General features: G+C 34.0%; 2 protein-coding genes and 1 pseudogene across 2 annotated transcripts; 1 reads left to right on the top strand and 2 right to left on the bottom strand.

The window, feature by feature from the left end:
- Positions 1-330: 330 nt before the first annotated feature.
- On the top strand, positions 331-4,144 carry LOC120144213 (calcium-dependent protein kinase 7-like). The gene is made up of 9 exons (XM_039158333.1): positions 331-571; positions 922-1,496; positions 1,805-1,928; positions 2,102-2,245; positions 2,498-2,650; positions 2,735-2,850; positions 3,000-3,167; positions 3,431-3,658; positions 3,952-4,144. Exons 2-9 carry the CDS (start codon positions 984-986, stop codon positions 4,096-4,098), a joined length of 1,593 nt encoding a protein of 530 aa, XP_039014264.1. The 5' UTR covers positions 331-571; positions 922-983; the 3' UTR covers positions 4,099-4,144.
- Positions 4,145-4,808: 664 nt separating this feature from the next.
- Positions 4,809-5,316, bottom strand: LOC120144216 (photosystem II 5 kDa protein, chloroplastic). The gene has a single exon (XM_039158335.1). It carries the CDS (start codon positions 5,233-5,235, stop codon positions 4,915-4,917), a length of 321 nt encoding a protein of 106 aa, XP_039014266.1. The 5' UTR covers positions 5,236-5,316; the 3' UTR covers positions 4,809-4,914.
- A 433-nt stretch (positions 5,317-5,749) lies between these two features.
- LOC120144242 lies at positions 5,750-6,919 on the bottom strand (annotated as a pseudogene).
- Positions 6,920-17,447: the final 10,528 nt, after the last annotated feature.

The following is a 17,447-nucleotide window of genomic DNA, read 5'->3' as shown; positions in this document are numbered from 1 at the left end:
AATTGGCTTTAAGCTTTCAAAACTCCAGCCAGAATTTGGTAAGTCTTTCTTTCTTAACTGTCCTTAAAATTTTTCTTTAATTTAGACCAAAAAGAATTACTTGTTTTAATTAGATGCTTCTTGTTGTTTTCCAGCAGAGGATTTACATTTGGAATTAATAATAAATAAGGATAAAACCAAAAATTGGAAACAAATTTGATTTTTTTTTCTTAATTTTTTTCCTGTTATTTTGGAGTTTGGTTATTTTGAAACAAATTAACACAAGAATAAAAAAAAGAAAAAGAAAGAAATACAGGAAGGACTTTTTCTCTCTCATCAAAGAGAGAGAAGAAAAAAATTTTGATTAGGAGAAAAAAAAAAGAAAAGAGATAAAATCTTTGAAAGATGAGAACTTTGACTGTGAATCTCTCTCTTTCATATTATCTTTTTTAGCAAACATTGAATCTCCTTCCTCACATTTCACCAAAAATATAGAAAACCCTTTTTATTTCCCTGAACACTTGGAGTTTAATTTTTCAAAACCCTTTTGGGTTTTCTTCAGATTTCTCAGTGCCCAAAATTGTCAGAGAAAGGTGGGTTTGTTTTTTCTTTTACCCTGAAACAAATTGATTGTCTTTGCTTAAGGTAGTCCACATTTTTTACAGATTTTCTGGGATTTTTTTTTCTTGTTGGAGATGTTTGCTAGTACTCAGAGAATATTGTTTTTCTGTATGTGAAATACGTTCCAAAACTCAAATCTTCAAACTTTTGAGTTTTTTTTTATTTAGATTTTATTTTTGGTTATAAAAAAACCCCTTTTTCTCCCTTCAGGATTACCTGATGTTGTGGATCTAAGAGATTTACTTTGGCTATGTTTATGGTTACCTCATAAATTTCTGATCTTGATTCCTCATTTCATCTGTTTGCCTTACTGGATTTTTCAGGAAATTTGTAAAAAGCTGATAGCTGCTGCTTGTTTTGGATATTTTTTCCCTTTCTGATCCATGGGAAATTGCTGTGCTACCCCCGGTTCTAATGTTGAGAATAAGAAGGGGCAAAAAAAGAACAAAGCTAACCCATTTTTTGGAGATGAATATGCTGTCAACAATGGATCTGCTTCTAACTTCAAGCTGAGGGTTTTAAAGGAACCAACTGGTCAAGATATTTCGGCTCAATATGATCTGGGGCGCGAGCTGGGGCGCGGGGAATTCGGGGTAACATATCTGTGTACCGATGTGAACTCTGGTGAGAAATATGCTTGTAAATCGATATCGAAGAAGAAACTGAGGACTGCAGTGGATATTGAGGATGTGAGGAGGGAGGTAGAGATAATGAAGCATCTGCCTAAGCATCCTAATATCGTGACATTGAAGGATACTTATGAGGATGATGATGCTGTTCACATTGTTATGGAACTGTGTGAGGGAGGAGAGTTGTTTGATAGGATTGTCGCAAAGGGCCACTACACGGAACGAGCGGCATCCGGGGTTATGAGGACGATTGTCGAAGTTGTTCAGGTTGAATTCTGAATGATCTTTGTGTTGTTGTATTGGCATAGTTTTGCATTTCGTGTTTATGGTCTTACATGAGGTCCATATTCCTATATAGTTTATTTGCCATATGTTTGCTAGAAACTAGTTTAAGCCTTTTAGTATTACAGGAGCACGAGATCTAGTTTTTCGGTTAGTTTCTAATTATAATTGCAGAGATAAATGAGCTTTTCTTATTGATTTGAACCTCTTTGAAACGAATCAATGAATTCAATCCACCTTTTTGATGATATCTTCTGCACTGAATAACCGGCTGTATTCAATTTATGTTGCAGATGTGCCATAAACATGGAGTCATGCATCGCGATCTCAAACCTGAGAATTTTCTCTTCGGTAATAAGAAGGAAACTGCCCCATTGAAGGCAATTGATTTTGGGTTGTCGGTCTTCTTTAAACCTGGTATTGCATATCAACTATTACTTATCGACTAGATGAACTTTATAAGTCTTTTCTCCTTACATCAATCCATCTTTGATGAGAACTGATTTTAAGTGTTTTAGTTATCTCCTTATATATATATATATTATGCTCAAGTAGCTCGAGTTTGCCTCAAGAATGCTCTTTCTTAACAGGTGAGCGATTCAATGAGATCGTGGGAAGTCCATATTACATGGCTCCAGAGGTTCTTAAACGAAATTATGGCCCAGAGATCGATGTCTGGAGTGCTGGAGTTATCCTCTATATTTTACTTTGTGGTGTGCCACCGTTCTGGGCAGGTTGGTCTTTCAATTTTCGATGAGTTCTTTTTTTTCATTTGACTTCATGAAGGTTACAGCTCAAGATAATTTTACCGGCAGTGTGTACTTCGATAGTTTGGGCAAAGATAAGAGAGATATCAAGAAAAAAGTTATTTAATATTATGTATCAAGAGTTTGGTGCATCTTTTAACTTTTTGCATAAATTTTCTCTATCTACTCCCATGCTTTCAGAAAAATAAATATAAAAACATTTCTGGTGTCTGCATGCAGAGACCGAGCAGGGGGTAGCACAGGCAATTATCCGCTCTGTTATTGACTTTAAGAGGGACCCTTGGCCTAAAGTTTCAGATAATGCAAAGGACCTTGTAAAGAAAATGCTTAATCCCGATCCAAAGCTACGACTTACAGCACAGGAAGTGCTTGGTAACCTTCTGTACATCTTACACTCCTTATGTATGTTGATATATATTTGTATGTATGAAAATTCATTCAAAGTACCGTATGCAGAACATCCGTGGATACTAAATGCCAAGAAAGCACCCAATGTTTCATTGGGTGAGACTGTGAAAGCTCGGCTCAAACAATTTTCTGTAATGAACAAGCTGAAGAAGAGAGCTCTAAGGGTAAGAATTCGAAGAACTCTTGTAGTTCAGTACTTTTAAGTTACAGGATGCAAATTTTGGGGGCAACCTTTTAACCTACTCGATATTGGCTGCATACACCCACGGTTTTTACTTTTAATGACTGTAATTTAAATATTTCAATTTGCCAGGTGATTGCTGAGCATTTGTCGGTGGAGGAAGTAGCCGACATAAAAGAGGCTTTTGATGTTATGGACACCGGAAAACGAGGTAAAATAAACCTTGAGGAACTTCGTGCAGGGTTGCAAAAGCTCGGCCAACAGATTCCTGATGCAGATTTGCAGATCCTAGTGGAAGCTGTAAGATTATCTGCCCCCAGAATTTCTTTTTTCCAATTCCTCCTAATCTAAGAACTAAAAAATATGACTAATGCTACTGATATATGTGTGGTTGGGGTGCTATACTGTTCTTCTCGATACTTCTCCTTTTTGGAGACGCATCTCTCCTCCGTTTTCTTGCGTAAACTCAATTTACAGTGTTTGACCATGTTATGTCCTGTAACTAACATTTCATATTTAGAACTAACTTCATCGACGGAATAACTGCAACTTGCTTTTGACAGGCTGATGTTGATGGTGATGGAACTCTGAATTACGGAGAATTTGTGGCAGTTTCAGTTCACCTCAGGAAAATGGCCAATGACGAGCACTTGCATAAAGCTTTTGCCTTCTTTGATCTAAATAAAAGTGGTTTCTTAGAGAGAGAAGATCTGCGAGATTCCTTAAATGATGAAGTTGATACCAGTGAGGAAGTTATTGATGCCATAATGCACGATGTTGACACCGACAAGGTGACATTTTCTTGCTTGTTTATAGTGGATTCAATTTGAACTTGTCAAAGCTTTATCTTGACATTTTTGCCACCGAGGGCTGATGCATCATCCTATCGATGCTTATCATGTTCATTTCTGTATTGCACTTTATCCATTGCTTCATACCACTAATGTTGACACACACACAAATACCGTGTCTTCTGTTCCGTGCTTGGTTTCAAGTGTATATGTGGTTCATCTCAAAGAAACTGAGCCCGAAACATCTCCGGATTGTATGATCTGAAGTTAAAGCTTTTTCTTTTATGTTGCAGGATGGGCGCATAAGCTACGAGGAGTTCGTTGTAATGATGAAAACCGGTACTGATTGGAGGAAAGCATCCAGGCAATATTCACGTGAAAGATTCAACAGTCTAAGCTTGAAGTTGATGAGAGATGGTTCATTGCAATCAGATAATTGAGTACAAGTCTAATAGATACAAATCAGAAAAACAAAACAAATCAAAAAAGCTTACCATTGCTTTGAAGGGAAGAAAAAGAAAAGAGAAAAATTCCTTGATTATTGTTCGGATGATACTGTAAATTTCGTTTATTTTTCCAATTTGTTTTCGAGTGGAACCTTGGAGGTAGATAATTATTATTAGTACGTCTAAATAGTTAGCTGCCGAGTTTGAAATCTTTGTGATGAATTAGTTCGAAATATTATCCACATTTTTGTTTGTGGTTGTAAATATCTGTGACTTTGGCCTCAAGTCTTTTCCTTTAGGAAAAGCACAGGTTGTGGATGTGTAGCATTCAATTGCTTTCATTGTGTGTTGTCTGCTGAAAGATGAGTTTTTTAGGTGATTCCCAGTTTTACTTTTATTAGTCATTATTGATTGCCCAATGTTCCTTGTATCTAAAGAAACATGCCACTTCCTCCTAACTCATTGCAATACTGATGTAAATGAGACTGGTATTTACAGATTTTACGAGTCTGACTCAAAAAATGGCAGATTGTTGAGGGTGTCTGGTCATACTCTCAACATTCATATAGCTGGATTCGATATTCTCTTCTAGGAATGAAGCAATCTATTCTTTTGAAGTTATAATACGTGAATGATTAGTCATTAAATTTGGAGTAGCACTGGTTCATATGAAATGCAAGTTGAAAAAAGAAAACAGAGGAATATATATAGAACGAGGGTTGTCCAATAAAAAGATGCAAGTTTCCAAACAACAAAGTAGATGATTCTGGCATACAAATCGACACTAAATATAGATGAACAAAAGGTTTCTCACTTGCGACAGATGCTAGCAGTAGGCATTGTTACACAAACAGGAGAATACTTTTTCTTAGCTTCTGGAGTCCCACGTTTAGGCTCTTCACCCATTGCAACATTTGCAAAAGAGCAGACAGCAGCTGCTACTGCTGCAAAAACCAAGTCCCGCCTCCCATTGCTGCTCTCTTGCTTCATTTCCAAGCTTCCCTTCTCTCCTTGATCGCTGCCGGTCGCCTTGGCCACAATTGCACCTCTACGAGCCGATCCCGAAGGAAGTCTAGTCAAAACGGAGCTCGAGCTCGGAAGAAGAGAGGCTGTCATGCTCATTGAAGCCATGTCTGTGCAAGTATAGGAGAGCTCTTTCTAGTTTCTTCCTCAAGTCTTGTTTGTGATTGAGATGCTTGAGATTAATGTTATTAGTTATTTGAGGAAAATAGCATGAGAAAAAGGGATTGTTGGTAACCCGTCATCCATTTCCTTATCCAAAGATATGATGGGGCTAATGGATAATTGACACGTGTTATATTATCTGCAAACTCTTTCTGTTTATTGCGCTTGTGGTTGTCAAGGATGCATTTATCAAGTGCCAAATTTTCTCTAGAAATTTCATAGCAATGTTTGAGAAGACAACTTAGACTGTAACTTGGAAAAATCACAACACTGCAGAACTTGGAGCATATAGGAAGCTGCTGCACGTCTCAAGACCTCACAGGAATGTGCTTATTTTCTTTTCTTTTTGATTCTGTCTCTAAAATTAGCAATGCTATTTGTATTACTACCCTAGCACGAACACGGAAGCCATCTTAATGTTAGAACTCAACATCATCATGCATCCAACCTCTCTGCTTCTTCAACTACAAGAGTCTTCATCAACCCTCTCTGCTTCTTCAAGACCAAGAGTCTTCACTGGCTTTCCCGATAGATCAGAATACTCCTGGAAAGGAGACCTTGTGAAACGAGTCTCTTCCCATAAATCAGGGGTCAAGAAACCATATGTTTTCAAAAGACACTCAAAGGTGGCCTGCAATTTTAGATTTCCAAAATAAAAAAGCAATCAGATATAAAAAAATAACTCAACAAATCTTATTTGAATCAGATCATACCACGAATAAACAGCCACCTAGAACAAAGCATACTGATTTCCTGATAACCAAATACAAATACCTTGAAGTATAGGGTAGGTTGCAATCTACAATGTCTATAAACATATTCGCATACTTCCACCAACAAATATTTGTTTCCAAATTACGAAAGAAACCAGCATCAAATATAAAGGTGCAGCATCAACAACCAAGTATAACAACCTCAAAAACATGTAGGATCTGTAAATCAATGAATAGGAATACTCAATGAGATCTGTAAATCTTGCAAATAGAGATGTATAAATATATCAATTACCGATTTATTACCATATATCAATAACCGGTTTATTATGTCACACTGTAACACCATCAACAAATCCAGATAACAATACTTCCTTTCAAAGCATGAAATGACGGATGGCCTATGCTTCCATTAAATCGGTATTAAAGACATTTGAAAGAAATATAAACCAATAAAAAATCTAACCACTAACAAATAAATCATATCCCAAATTAATAGAAAGATAATGGAAGAGTAACCAATATCTGGTGACAAGTAACAATTTCAATAGAATTAATCCAGCATCATATATGCTCAACCCGACGTGTCCATTTCCGTCGCCGACGACGACGAAGGCCTTGAAACGGGTACGCTGCCCGGAACGGGTTTGTTCTGGACCGGAGTGATCTTCATGACCTCGTCTTTCATTGAAGGGCCGACGAGCTGGTCGATAATTTGGTACTCTTTGATGGGGAGAGAATGGAGGTAGATTTGCTCAAGGGACGTTATTTTCCCGGTTTTAACCAAACGCCCGAGCTTTGTAACGGGCACCCATTTCTCTTCCTCATCTCTGCGGCCGCGGCGCCTTCCTCTTGGACCCCGGTCGGATCTGCCTCCGAAGCAACGCACCGCGCTCTCCCCCGCCTCTTTCTGCCATCTTGTCCTTTTGGATTGGATGTGTTTACAAGAGCGAGGATTTTGTTATAGAGAACACATACCTCTACAATAAGTACCGAACATCTCATATATAAATTCATAAATGTATTGTCCATGCTTGTTTCTAATTATATTATCGCATATCTATGTCTCATCCTCAACTTGAACGACGCCATTAGTTTAACTAAAGATTTCAAGTTCTAATTCTTAAACATGTAACAACATTAAATATTACTCTTACCCAAAATTCTCGGGACCAAACTTCTCAAAGAAAAATAACATTCTCAAATGGTTTCTTTAGTGGGAAACTTAACGAAAGGGGTTTTTCATTGTTAGTTTGTTACATTTCCATGACATGTTCGGCCATCTTCGATGTTTCAAACTTTTGGGCCGCTCGTCATCCTTCCAAGTTCGGTGAAATGGGATGATCGTTTTATTGACCACTTATACGTATCATAGCGCAGCGAATTTTTTTTTGATGATTATAATTTATAAATTTTTAAATAAAAATAAGATTTGAATAACATGATAAAATATTTTTCACTTGAAATCGTTCATTAAATTGAAAATCAACAATTTGGATTTAAATCGTTACGTTATAAATGAAACAAAATGAGTTGAGAATATTATTTTCATAATAAGTTTTTTTTTAGATCTTAGTTTGAACTAATTGATTAATGAGTTGGATGTTGAATGGTCGTACATAAAGCATAAACATTGTATCGGAGGATTTGTTATAGTTCAAGGGCCATTCATGCTATTATCCCTATATTGGTACATATATGAAATCGTTAAAATAATATAGAAAAAATAGTATTTATGAACACATTTATTGATTTGAGTTTAATGAGTAACATTTTAAAAATGATAGAATAAAAAAATATAGCTTTAACGACACGGACATTGTTTAATTGTTAAATCATATATACATACGGGTAGTTATGTAATATGTCAATATAATATACGGCTAAGAAAATTCGTTATTAAAAATGTTAATTTTATTACCTAATTTTTGATAGAAAATTAATAAAAAATAACATTTTAAGTAACGTCTAATATTAATATTTTTAATAAACAAATATTTTAAATAATAATATTTTAAAAATAATAAAAATAATATTAATATTTTCGATAACATATTTATTTAACCATATATATTAATTATAACGTACCTTAAACATCCTCATATACATACTATTTCTGTGGGGGTGACTGCAGTAAAGGACTATGTCACTGTCAAAAGTGAAAATGGACGGACAGTGAGTCGGTTCACATACAGAATAAATTCACAAATTGCCTTGTTTTGTGTGATCTGAACGCATTATTGTACTACCCAACCGCGATTTTCCAAGTTTTTCAAATTATCCCACAAACGAAAATGCATTTTTAGAAACAATATATTAGTTTATGTTCTCTTAATTAATATTAAAAAATCTCCCTTTTGGCTTAAATGTCAAATTGGTCTCGGTCATACCAAAAAATTAAGTGAATCCTCACTTTCAAGCATGGGACAAATAAATTATAATTTGAATAATCACAATTAAATGACTTATTATTCTCGAAAATCCTAGTAAATGAAGTAAATTGGGTTAGAAGAATCGTCATCGGATATTAGTGATTAATTCAAAAAAAATGTGAAAATAAATTTTATTAATATTTTCAAAAAAATCATTTGATCCGTTATAATATTATATATAAAAATATTTAATTCGTGATTTAAACTAAAGATTCATTTGATTCTTAGTTACTATAAATATGTTAATATGATATAGGAGCCAAAAAAAATTGATATTGAAATGGATGAAAGGTGGTCAAAGTCAATCTAGTAATTTATAAGTATGTTTAATTTATTTGGAGTAGAATTTGGACAAGGGGGAGAAGACAAACACACTTGCTTCTACATTAAACGACAAATTTGTCCTTTATTTCTAAACATTATTTTAAATACTCATTGTCGTTTTACTGTTGAAGTTTCATTTTGATTTTTAGTGGATGTTGTACAACATAAAAAGAAAAACTTTTAATTTTTCCCCACATCTTTCCTCATTGTTGAAGAAGGGTAAGCATTAGCTTTAATTTATATTAAATCAAAAGATTAAAGTAATAAGTAAGTAGTAAAAAATTAAATTAAGGGGAGTTTAAATATTACATTGAAAAAAGCAAGGCAATTAAAAGTAAGCACTTGAAATTCCAAATGAAGTGGCAGTGGTCCCATTTGTTTTGATTCAGACATGGTGCATGTCTTACTCCGTGTCTCTCATCTCTGTTTACTCCAGTGATTTTACTATGAAGTTTTAATCTTATTATTTATTTAAAATTATTTTTATTGAAACTAAAAAAAAGATTGTAAGGGCAGTCTAAGAGATTAAGGGGTTGCTTGTTTATTTCAGAATAATTAAACACTGAATGATTTAGAGGTTCTGTATGAATTAGTTCTGAATATGATATTCTGTTTAATAATGACATTGAATCATTCAGAATGTACTTTTATGCTGAATAATTCAGTACTATTTTGCTGAATCTGTCAGTGCCGAATCATTCAGAGGTACGAAACAAACGCACTGAATGTTAAACGGTTTAATATAACACTGAATGATTTCATTAAGAGACAAACAAACAACCCTTAAGATTAACTCAGCAACGCATAAACTCGACGTGAAGATCGAGAAGAGAATCACCGGCCTAGGGAACTGTAGAAACAACACCTAGGATTATGTTTTATTTAATTAACTTTAATTTGAAAGTTTAATATCTTAAAACAGGTTATAATTATGAAAACAGCTTTAACGGCACGGACCTTGTTGACGCGTTAATCATGTGTACATAATGTTTGAGCGAGTGAAGAGACAACGTGAGTCAGCTGAGTTCAGTTGACAGAAAAAAATATGAAAATCAACTCACCGCCTTCCTTGTTTTGTGTGAGCTGACTTAACATTATTGTACCGAGTTGTATGTACAATTTCAAAACATTATGAAACTATTTAAATTACTATCGTCTTTTGCATTTCTTTTGACATTATTGGAGCGGTTGGTTCCTAGGATTTTTATATTTTAAATAATGAATAAATAGGTATTTGGGTGTAGTCTGCATTTGCCCAAGGCAGTAAAAAACGAAGAAAATAAATACAAGGCAGAAGCAATGGTTGCGGGAGAGAGACTCGGATTCCCATAGAAGAAGAAGGTGGAGGGAAATAAATAGACAGAACACCGACACAAGAACAAAAGAGGAAGCAAACAACATGCAGCTTTCATTTGAATCATTCTTCTTCTTCTTTCCTCTTCACGAGGTCGCACGCCTGCCCTCTCTTTATTTCATTTAATATCATATCTGTATTTTTCGGCAAAACTCAAGATATAATGTTTTCAAAATAAATAATTCACGAGATAATGCACTCTTCATATTATTTGCTAAAATAGGGTGAAATCCACAGTGTTGGCCATAGGTCGACATGCCTTCCGGGCGACCTACTACGTCGCCATGGCTTCCCGGCGAGCTGCACAAAGATAATGGACGGTTTAACGTCTGCATGTGCCATGCACGTCCCCAACACAGGTCTTCATGCACTCCCAATGACCTATAAGGTCGCCATGCACTCCCAGCGACCTTGTAGGTCGCCATGCACGCCCGACGACCAACGTTGTGATTCCAGCTGTTGCTCTGCTTTGGTGCTTTGCATGGGCGATGCACGTGGCATGAGATAGGTCGCCATGCATGCCTATGGTCTGCTCTCGCTGCGCCTCTGCTCCCATGCAGCGTGAATTCAACTGTATTATTGCAGCACATATTGCTGTATTATTGCAATCCTTCAGCTCACGTGAATGACAATTTGAGGGTGAATAATTGAAGCATACGAGGTGGGTGGTTGTATTATATATTGGATGGGGTTAATGAGTGAAACATAAAAGAAAGAAAGGGAGAAGAGAGCAAGGGAAAAGAGGAAGAAGAAAGTGATAGCACAACATCGAGGTAAGTTTTTTAATTATTTAAATTAGTTTATTATTTTAAATTATTAGATTGTTAGTTTATGGTTTAAGGTAAAACAAAATTTTAGTTAATTAGTTAGTTAGTTTAAGGTAAAACAAAATTTTTGTTAATTAGTTTGTTAGTTTAAGTTTTATTATTGTTAGTTTAAGTTATATCATACATAAATATAAAATTATTTAATTAGTTTGTTTGATGGTTATATATTAAAAAAATAATTAATTAGTGTGTTTGTTAGTCTAATATTTAATTAGTTTGTAGTTAGTTAAATAGTTAAGTTATATATATTTTGGTTGTTGAATTTATATTATATAAAAATTAGTTAATTAGTTAATTAGTTTATTAGTAGTTTAAGTTTTATTATAATAAAAAATAGTTTATTAGTTTAAGTTATATAAAAGAATAATTATTTAAATTAGTTTATTGTTATAAATTATTAGTTAATTAGTTTATTATTATAAATTAGGGTAAACAAATTTATATAATGAGTTTGTTAGTTTAAATTATATTATTGTTAGTTTAAGTTATATCATATAGAAATAAAAAATTATTTAATTAGTATGTTTGATAGTTACATATTAATAAAAATAATTAGTTAGTTTGTTAGTCGTTAGTTATATATAAAAAAATATGTAATTAGTTTGTGTTAGTTAAATAGTTAAGTTATATTTGTTTGTTGAATTTATATTATATAAAAAATTTAGTTAATTAGTTTTTTAGTAGTAAATTATAATTAAAAATCGTTTATTAGTTTAAGTTATATTAAAGAATAGTTTATTAGTTAAAGTTATATTAAAGAATAGTTAAAGTTATATTAAAGAATAGTTTATTAGTTGTTTAAGGTAAAATTTACGTTTAACTTATATTTTAAAAAGTTTAGTTTGTTAGTTTATTAGTTTAATATATTATAAGTTGTTATATTAATTTTTTTTTTGTGTTGTAAATTAGTTAGTTAGTTAGTTTATATTAGATTATATTAAATGATTTTTTAAATATTATTGTTTAATTTTTTTTACAGATTCATTCCAATGGTTGACCAAATTCCACTGCTGAGACTTGACAATGAACATATTTCAAGTCATTTGGGAATTATGGTGAATAAAATATTTGTTTAATGAATTATAATTAAAAATATTTGAATATTATTTTATGATTGTGATAAATTTTTTGAAATATTTAATTGCAGGAGGACGAGCAGCGAGTCCTTCGTCTTCGGCTACATAAAGTGCCCAAGCCACACCCATTGATAGAAGAAAACTTGCAAGAGGCTGGATTTTGGTATGTAACATTTGTGCGAGATTACAAGTTGGTCTCAGGTTTGATCAGTGCGTTGATTGAACGTTGGAAACCAGAAACACACACGTTTCATTTGCCGTGTGGCGAATGTACGAGAACTTTAGAGGATGTGGCAATACAACTCGGGGTCCAAACAAATGGGATGCCGATGGTAATGTCACATGAGTTTAATAATGTGGCACAACTTTGCAGCTTGTTTCTTGGGAAAGCACCCGTACCACCAAAGTGTAGAGGGTGGCGTGTGACGTTGTCATGGTTGAATAATGAATTTCAGCTTCAACCAAATAGTACGGAGCACGAAATTATATATGCAACACGAGCATATATATTACAGTTGATTGGGGGAATTTTGATGCCTGATAAATCTGGTAGTTATGTTCACACTCAGTATCTTTTTTTTAAAGAAATTTTGAGCATAGTAGGCAATATAGCTGGGGATCGACGATATTGGCGTTCTTGTATCGTGAGATGTGCAAGGCGTCATTAGTTGTGAATGATAATAATACAACAAAAATCGGTGTATGTCTGTTGCTGCTACAATCATGGGCTTGGCATAGACTTCCGTTTTTGACACCAATTAGTCAGACTGCGATTGACTTTCCACTTGTCGGAAGGTAATATGGATCCTCTATTTTAATATAAAATATTAATTATAAAATATTTATTTTGATTAAAATTATTGAACAAAATGACCATATTTTTGTTTTGATTGATATACAGATGGAGGCATAAAATTGAAGCCACGGGGTTGGTGCACAACAACATTAAAGAGTTCAGGCTGAAGATAGACATTAAGGCCAAAAAGGAGGTATGTATAATCTGTTATTCTTAATTATTATTTAAATTAACTATATTATTTGATTTAAATAAATTTTATTGTTTTTGTAATTTTACAATTTAATTGGAGACCATACATGAATGAAGAAATACTTGCGTTGATACCGCACGATATTTTAGATGGGTTTAAATATTGTTGTGCTGTTACACCATTGATCAATTTTGCTTTTGTTGAGATCCAATTTGGGGATAGAGTGTTGAGGCAATTCCACTTCCACCAACCTATTCCGCAGAGTCCATGGGATCATGACCTCCTCTAAAACTTAGATGGTCGTCGTCAGGTGAATTTGGTTGAGATGCATGACGACCTGCACAGATTTGATGGTCGTCGTAAAGAAAATGTTAATTGGGTTGAGAAGTATGCAACCTACATTAATGCTTGGAACAATAGGGCTTCATTCATACCAACTCTAGACGACATTCAAGACGACGACTTTAATTTTGAGACTTCGGCTTACCTTGCTTATTTTGGGATAATGAAAAGTCGTTCCTGACAACAATGGTAGAGAGGCAACAATTTTTGAGGTTTAAGAAAAGATTTGGTAAAGCTGAATACTCTCTACCGAGTGGGAGTGGGAGTTCATCTCAACAACCTGAATAGGAAATGACCGATGTGGATAATAGCGCACCACAACCGTTCGGCGATGTGGGATCGTTGCATCACGCAGTTGATGATTCTACTATCCCGGCATATATACCAGAGTTTGTGCAGCCTGAGGCACCTATCTACTCTCTCATGTTTTCGTCGACGTATGACTTTGAACACATAGCAGTTCAAATGCCCCCAATAAATGAAGAGGATGGGTACCATACTCCTGAGCAACCGCAACGGCCACAACGTATCAGACGTCCGCCCCGACAATATCATTCAACAACACTCCGACATCGACAACAATTGTAATCTCGTTTGCTATTTGTTACAAATTATATATTTAAATTAGACTAGTTTTTTTTAACCTTAACAAAGATTTTTAGTATCAAATCATTATTATAATTTCATTACTAGTAATCATTAGTAAATCATTAGTATCAAATAATTAAATATTAATATTAATAATAATTAGTAAATCATTAGTATCAAACAATTAAATATTTAAAAATCATTAATAAATTCGACTATGTATAAATTTAAATTCGAGTAGTCCACTCTAATACACTCATTTGTTATTATTTCATAATTATTAGTAATAATTATTAAATCATTATTATAAAATCATTACTAAATCATTACTATTAAATCATTATTATAATGATTATTATTAAATCATTATTATCATTATTATTAAATCATTATTATAATGATTATTACTAAATCATTATTATAATGATTATTATAAAATCATTACTAAATCATCAAATCATTAAATATTAAAGTCATTATTAAATCATTATTATAATGATTATTACTAAATCATTATTAAATCATAATATTAAAATCATTACTAAATCATCAAATCATTAAATATTAAAATCATTATTAAAATATTTTATGGTTAATTGAAGCACACATCCATTTAAATATGTTCAAGTCCTCGAATTATAAATGGCATATCAATTAGGTTCCTCTGTTTAAAAACACCGCTCGAATAATTTATCTACAAAAATTACATAAATTCAACTTCAATGTGAAGATATAATAATTTATCACCCTATTAATAATCATAATATTATAATTTAATTATTACTAATAATTATTAAATCATTACTATTAAATCATTAAATATTAACAATAATTTAATTATTACTAATCATTACTACCAAATCATTAAATATTAATAATAATTTAATTATTACTAATTATTACTACCAAACCATTAAATATTAATAATAATTTTATTATTACTAATCATTACTACCAAATCATTAAATATTAATAATAATTTTATTATTACTAAAGATGAGGTCTATATCTTGGTAAATTAGGATAATTGTTTTTTGAATGGCCTTCACCCCTACATAATCCGCATCTCTTTGCTTGACCTCTCTCTCTAGCATATAAATCCATACTGGTATGAATATGAGTGGACTCATGTCGACCCTTTGGACTTCTGCGAATCATTGGATTTGGCAGCCATTCATCATGATCTTTTTTGGGCCAATATGATTCATTCGGGATCTGTCTGAACGCATAGCTGTAGACATTTAATATCCTACGTAGGTGAAAGCATTCATCAATATAAGTGTATGCGCTTACACCATAATACATACATGCAGCGACTGCATGAGCACATGGATATTTTCATGCCTGAAAACGACCACAATCAAACCATTTGTTTCGTAAATCAACTCTAAATATTTGGTCTTCTCCTCCGACGTTACGGTGTATGCACGACACGACAAAAGTATGACCATCTCGGTCAAAATTATGAACAACCATTGATGTTGTCAATCGTTCATTTGCTTCCATTGATTCCACCATTGTAGGAGCCCAAGTTTTACCTCTATTTATGAGACTCTCAATTTCCTTGTCTTTATCCGACCAAACTTTAGCCAATCTAAAGTATGTCTCTTTCACCACACTCGTTATTGGGAGATGGCGTGTACCTTTTAGTACTGAATTAATGGCCTCAGGAAGGTTTGTGGTCATATGTTTGTATCTCCGACCTTCATCGTATGCTTTCGACCATTTTTCCCGCGATATTTTTGAAGCCCACTTCCAAACACGCTGATCATCGTAAAATACCTTCAAATTCTCCAATATCTTGTCAAAATTTGGTCGACGTAGTTCGTATCTTGTTTCATAATATATTGTGTTAAACCGCAATTAAAAAATCACATAAAAATGCACAAATATTGAAAATAAGACTTACCCATGCCGACTATCTCGCTACGAATGTATGCGTTATGAAATTGGTCGATACTATTCTTGCCAATATGACGGATACAAAATGTCGGATATGCATATGGAGGTGTTCAACGACTTCCTAATCGTTCAATTGCCGCCAAAATACATGTTCCTCTATCGTATATCAAGCAAACTCCATCGTCACGAATGACATATTCACGTAGATTGGTCAGAAAGAAATCTCAAGCCTCTGTTGTCTCTCCCTCAACAATGGCGAATGCAATTGGGAAGATATTCCGCTCACCATCTTGAGCAACTGCCATTAAAAGTACATGCCTATATTGACCATACAACCACGTACCATCTACTTGGATCATACGTTTGCAAAATGGAAATCCTTCAATACATGCCTTGAATGCCCAAAATAGTCTATGAAATATTTTCTTCCTTGCCAAAAGTTGACCTTCTTCGTCATATGCGGCCATGGTTTTAGACTTCACTATGATTCCTAGGATAAATTGCTTCATTGCTTGTATAAAATGTGGTAGCTCATTGTACGATGTATCCCAAACTCCATACGTCAGCTTCATTGCCTTCATCTTCGCATTCCACACCTTGCCATATTTTACTTGATATCCAAATTGGCTTCGAATAGATGCAGCTAACACTGAACAAGATATCCTTGGATCCTTTTCAACCATCGCCTTCACGTATTCGCATATTACATCGGAGTCCAATAGTCAGTGGTCTTGTTCGATGGAGTTTCGCAAACATGTGTGCTGACCATTGTACCTCGTGATGACCCAAACATCGTGCCTTTGATTTTTCGACAATCTGATCTTCCACTTGCACTCTGAGCTATATTTTACACACTTCGCGTATAGGGTTTTCTGGTTGGACTCTGCAACATTGACATCAACATGGCATTTGATGCAGTACTTTTTAATCGCCAGGGTAGTTTCATTTTTTCCTCTGAATTGCACCCCAACTGAAAATTCACCAGAATTATCGAATGATTCAGTCATTTAGTACGGAGGTAAATGTGGCATGTCTGGGAATTCAGGTGCCCTCATCGCATCATAGTCTATCTCGTACATGTGAGGAGTAGCTTCATACGGTGCCGAAACTTCATCAATTGCACCTCCACCGAAAATATTTTCATCGTCGCCCAAAACGGGTTCTTCGATTTCTTCATCTTCGCTTGAATCATCATGAATTTCTCCCCATCGATTTTCAGCATCAATATCAACAACCAATTCTGGTATGTTTCTCGTCTCATACTCTGCTGCTGCAGATGTCATTCCGACTTCATTTACACTTTCCAATAGTGCCATAAAACTATTCGGGAACCTGTATGTGGCTCCTCAAACTGACTATATAAAGTCATTTCAGATGGATTTTGAGCCACACCTCTTGATGACCCAAGAACATCACATATGTTACGCATATCAATAAATAACTCAATAACTGTTATATATTGGTTGACTCATGTAATCCAACCATAGTTCCAATATCATCATCTTCTTCAAGTGGAACTGCAGCATATCTGACTGGGTTGAGGCATATCATAAATCTATACCTCAAACCATCAACTGCAGCTCAAATTTTTCTTTTTATCTTATGCTTCAT

This window comes from Hibiscus syriacus, unplaced genomic scaffold (assembly GCF_006381635.1).
Source record: "Hibiscus syriacus cultivar Baekdansim isolate YM2019G1 unplaced genomic scaffold, ASM638163v2 tig00110885_pilon, whole genome shotgun sequence".
Lineage (NCBI taxonomy): Eukaryota > Viridiplantae > Streptophyta > Magnoliopsida > Malvales > Malvaceae > Hibiscus > Hibiscus syriacus.
Note: the sequence above shows the minus strand (reverse complement) of the source record. Positions and strands in the feature narration are given on the sequence as shown.

Coding starts and splice junctions, on each gene's coding strand:
- LOC120144213 (XM_039158333.1), top strand. CDS start 984: ATGGGAAATTGCTGTGCTACCCCCGGTTCTAATGTTGAGAATAAGAAG. Junction 1,497..1,804: donor CGATTGTCGAAGTTGTTCAG/GTTGAATTCTGA, acceptor TTTATGTTGCAG/ATGTGCCATAAACATGGAGT. Junction 1,929..2,101: donor GTCGGTCTTCTTTAAACCTG/GTATTGCATATC, acceptor CTTTCTTAACAG/GTGAGCGATTCAATGAGATC.
- LOC120144216 (XM_039158335.1), bottom strand. CDS start 5,235: ATGGCTTCAATGAGCATGACAGCCTCTCTTCTTCCGAGCTCGAGCTCC.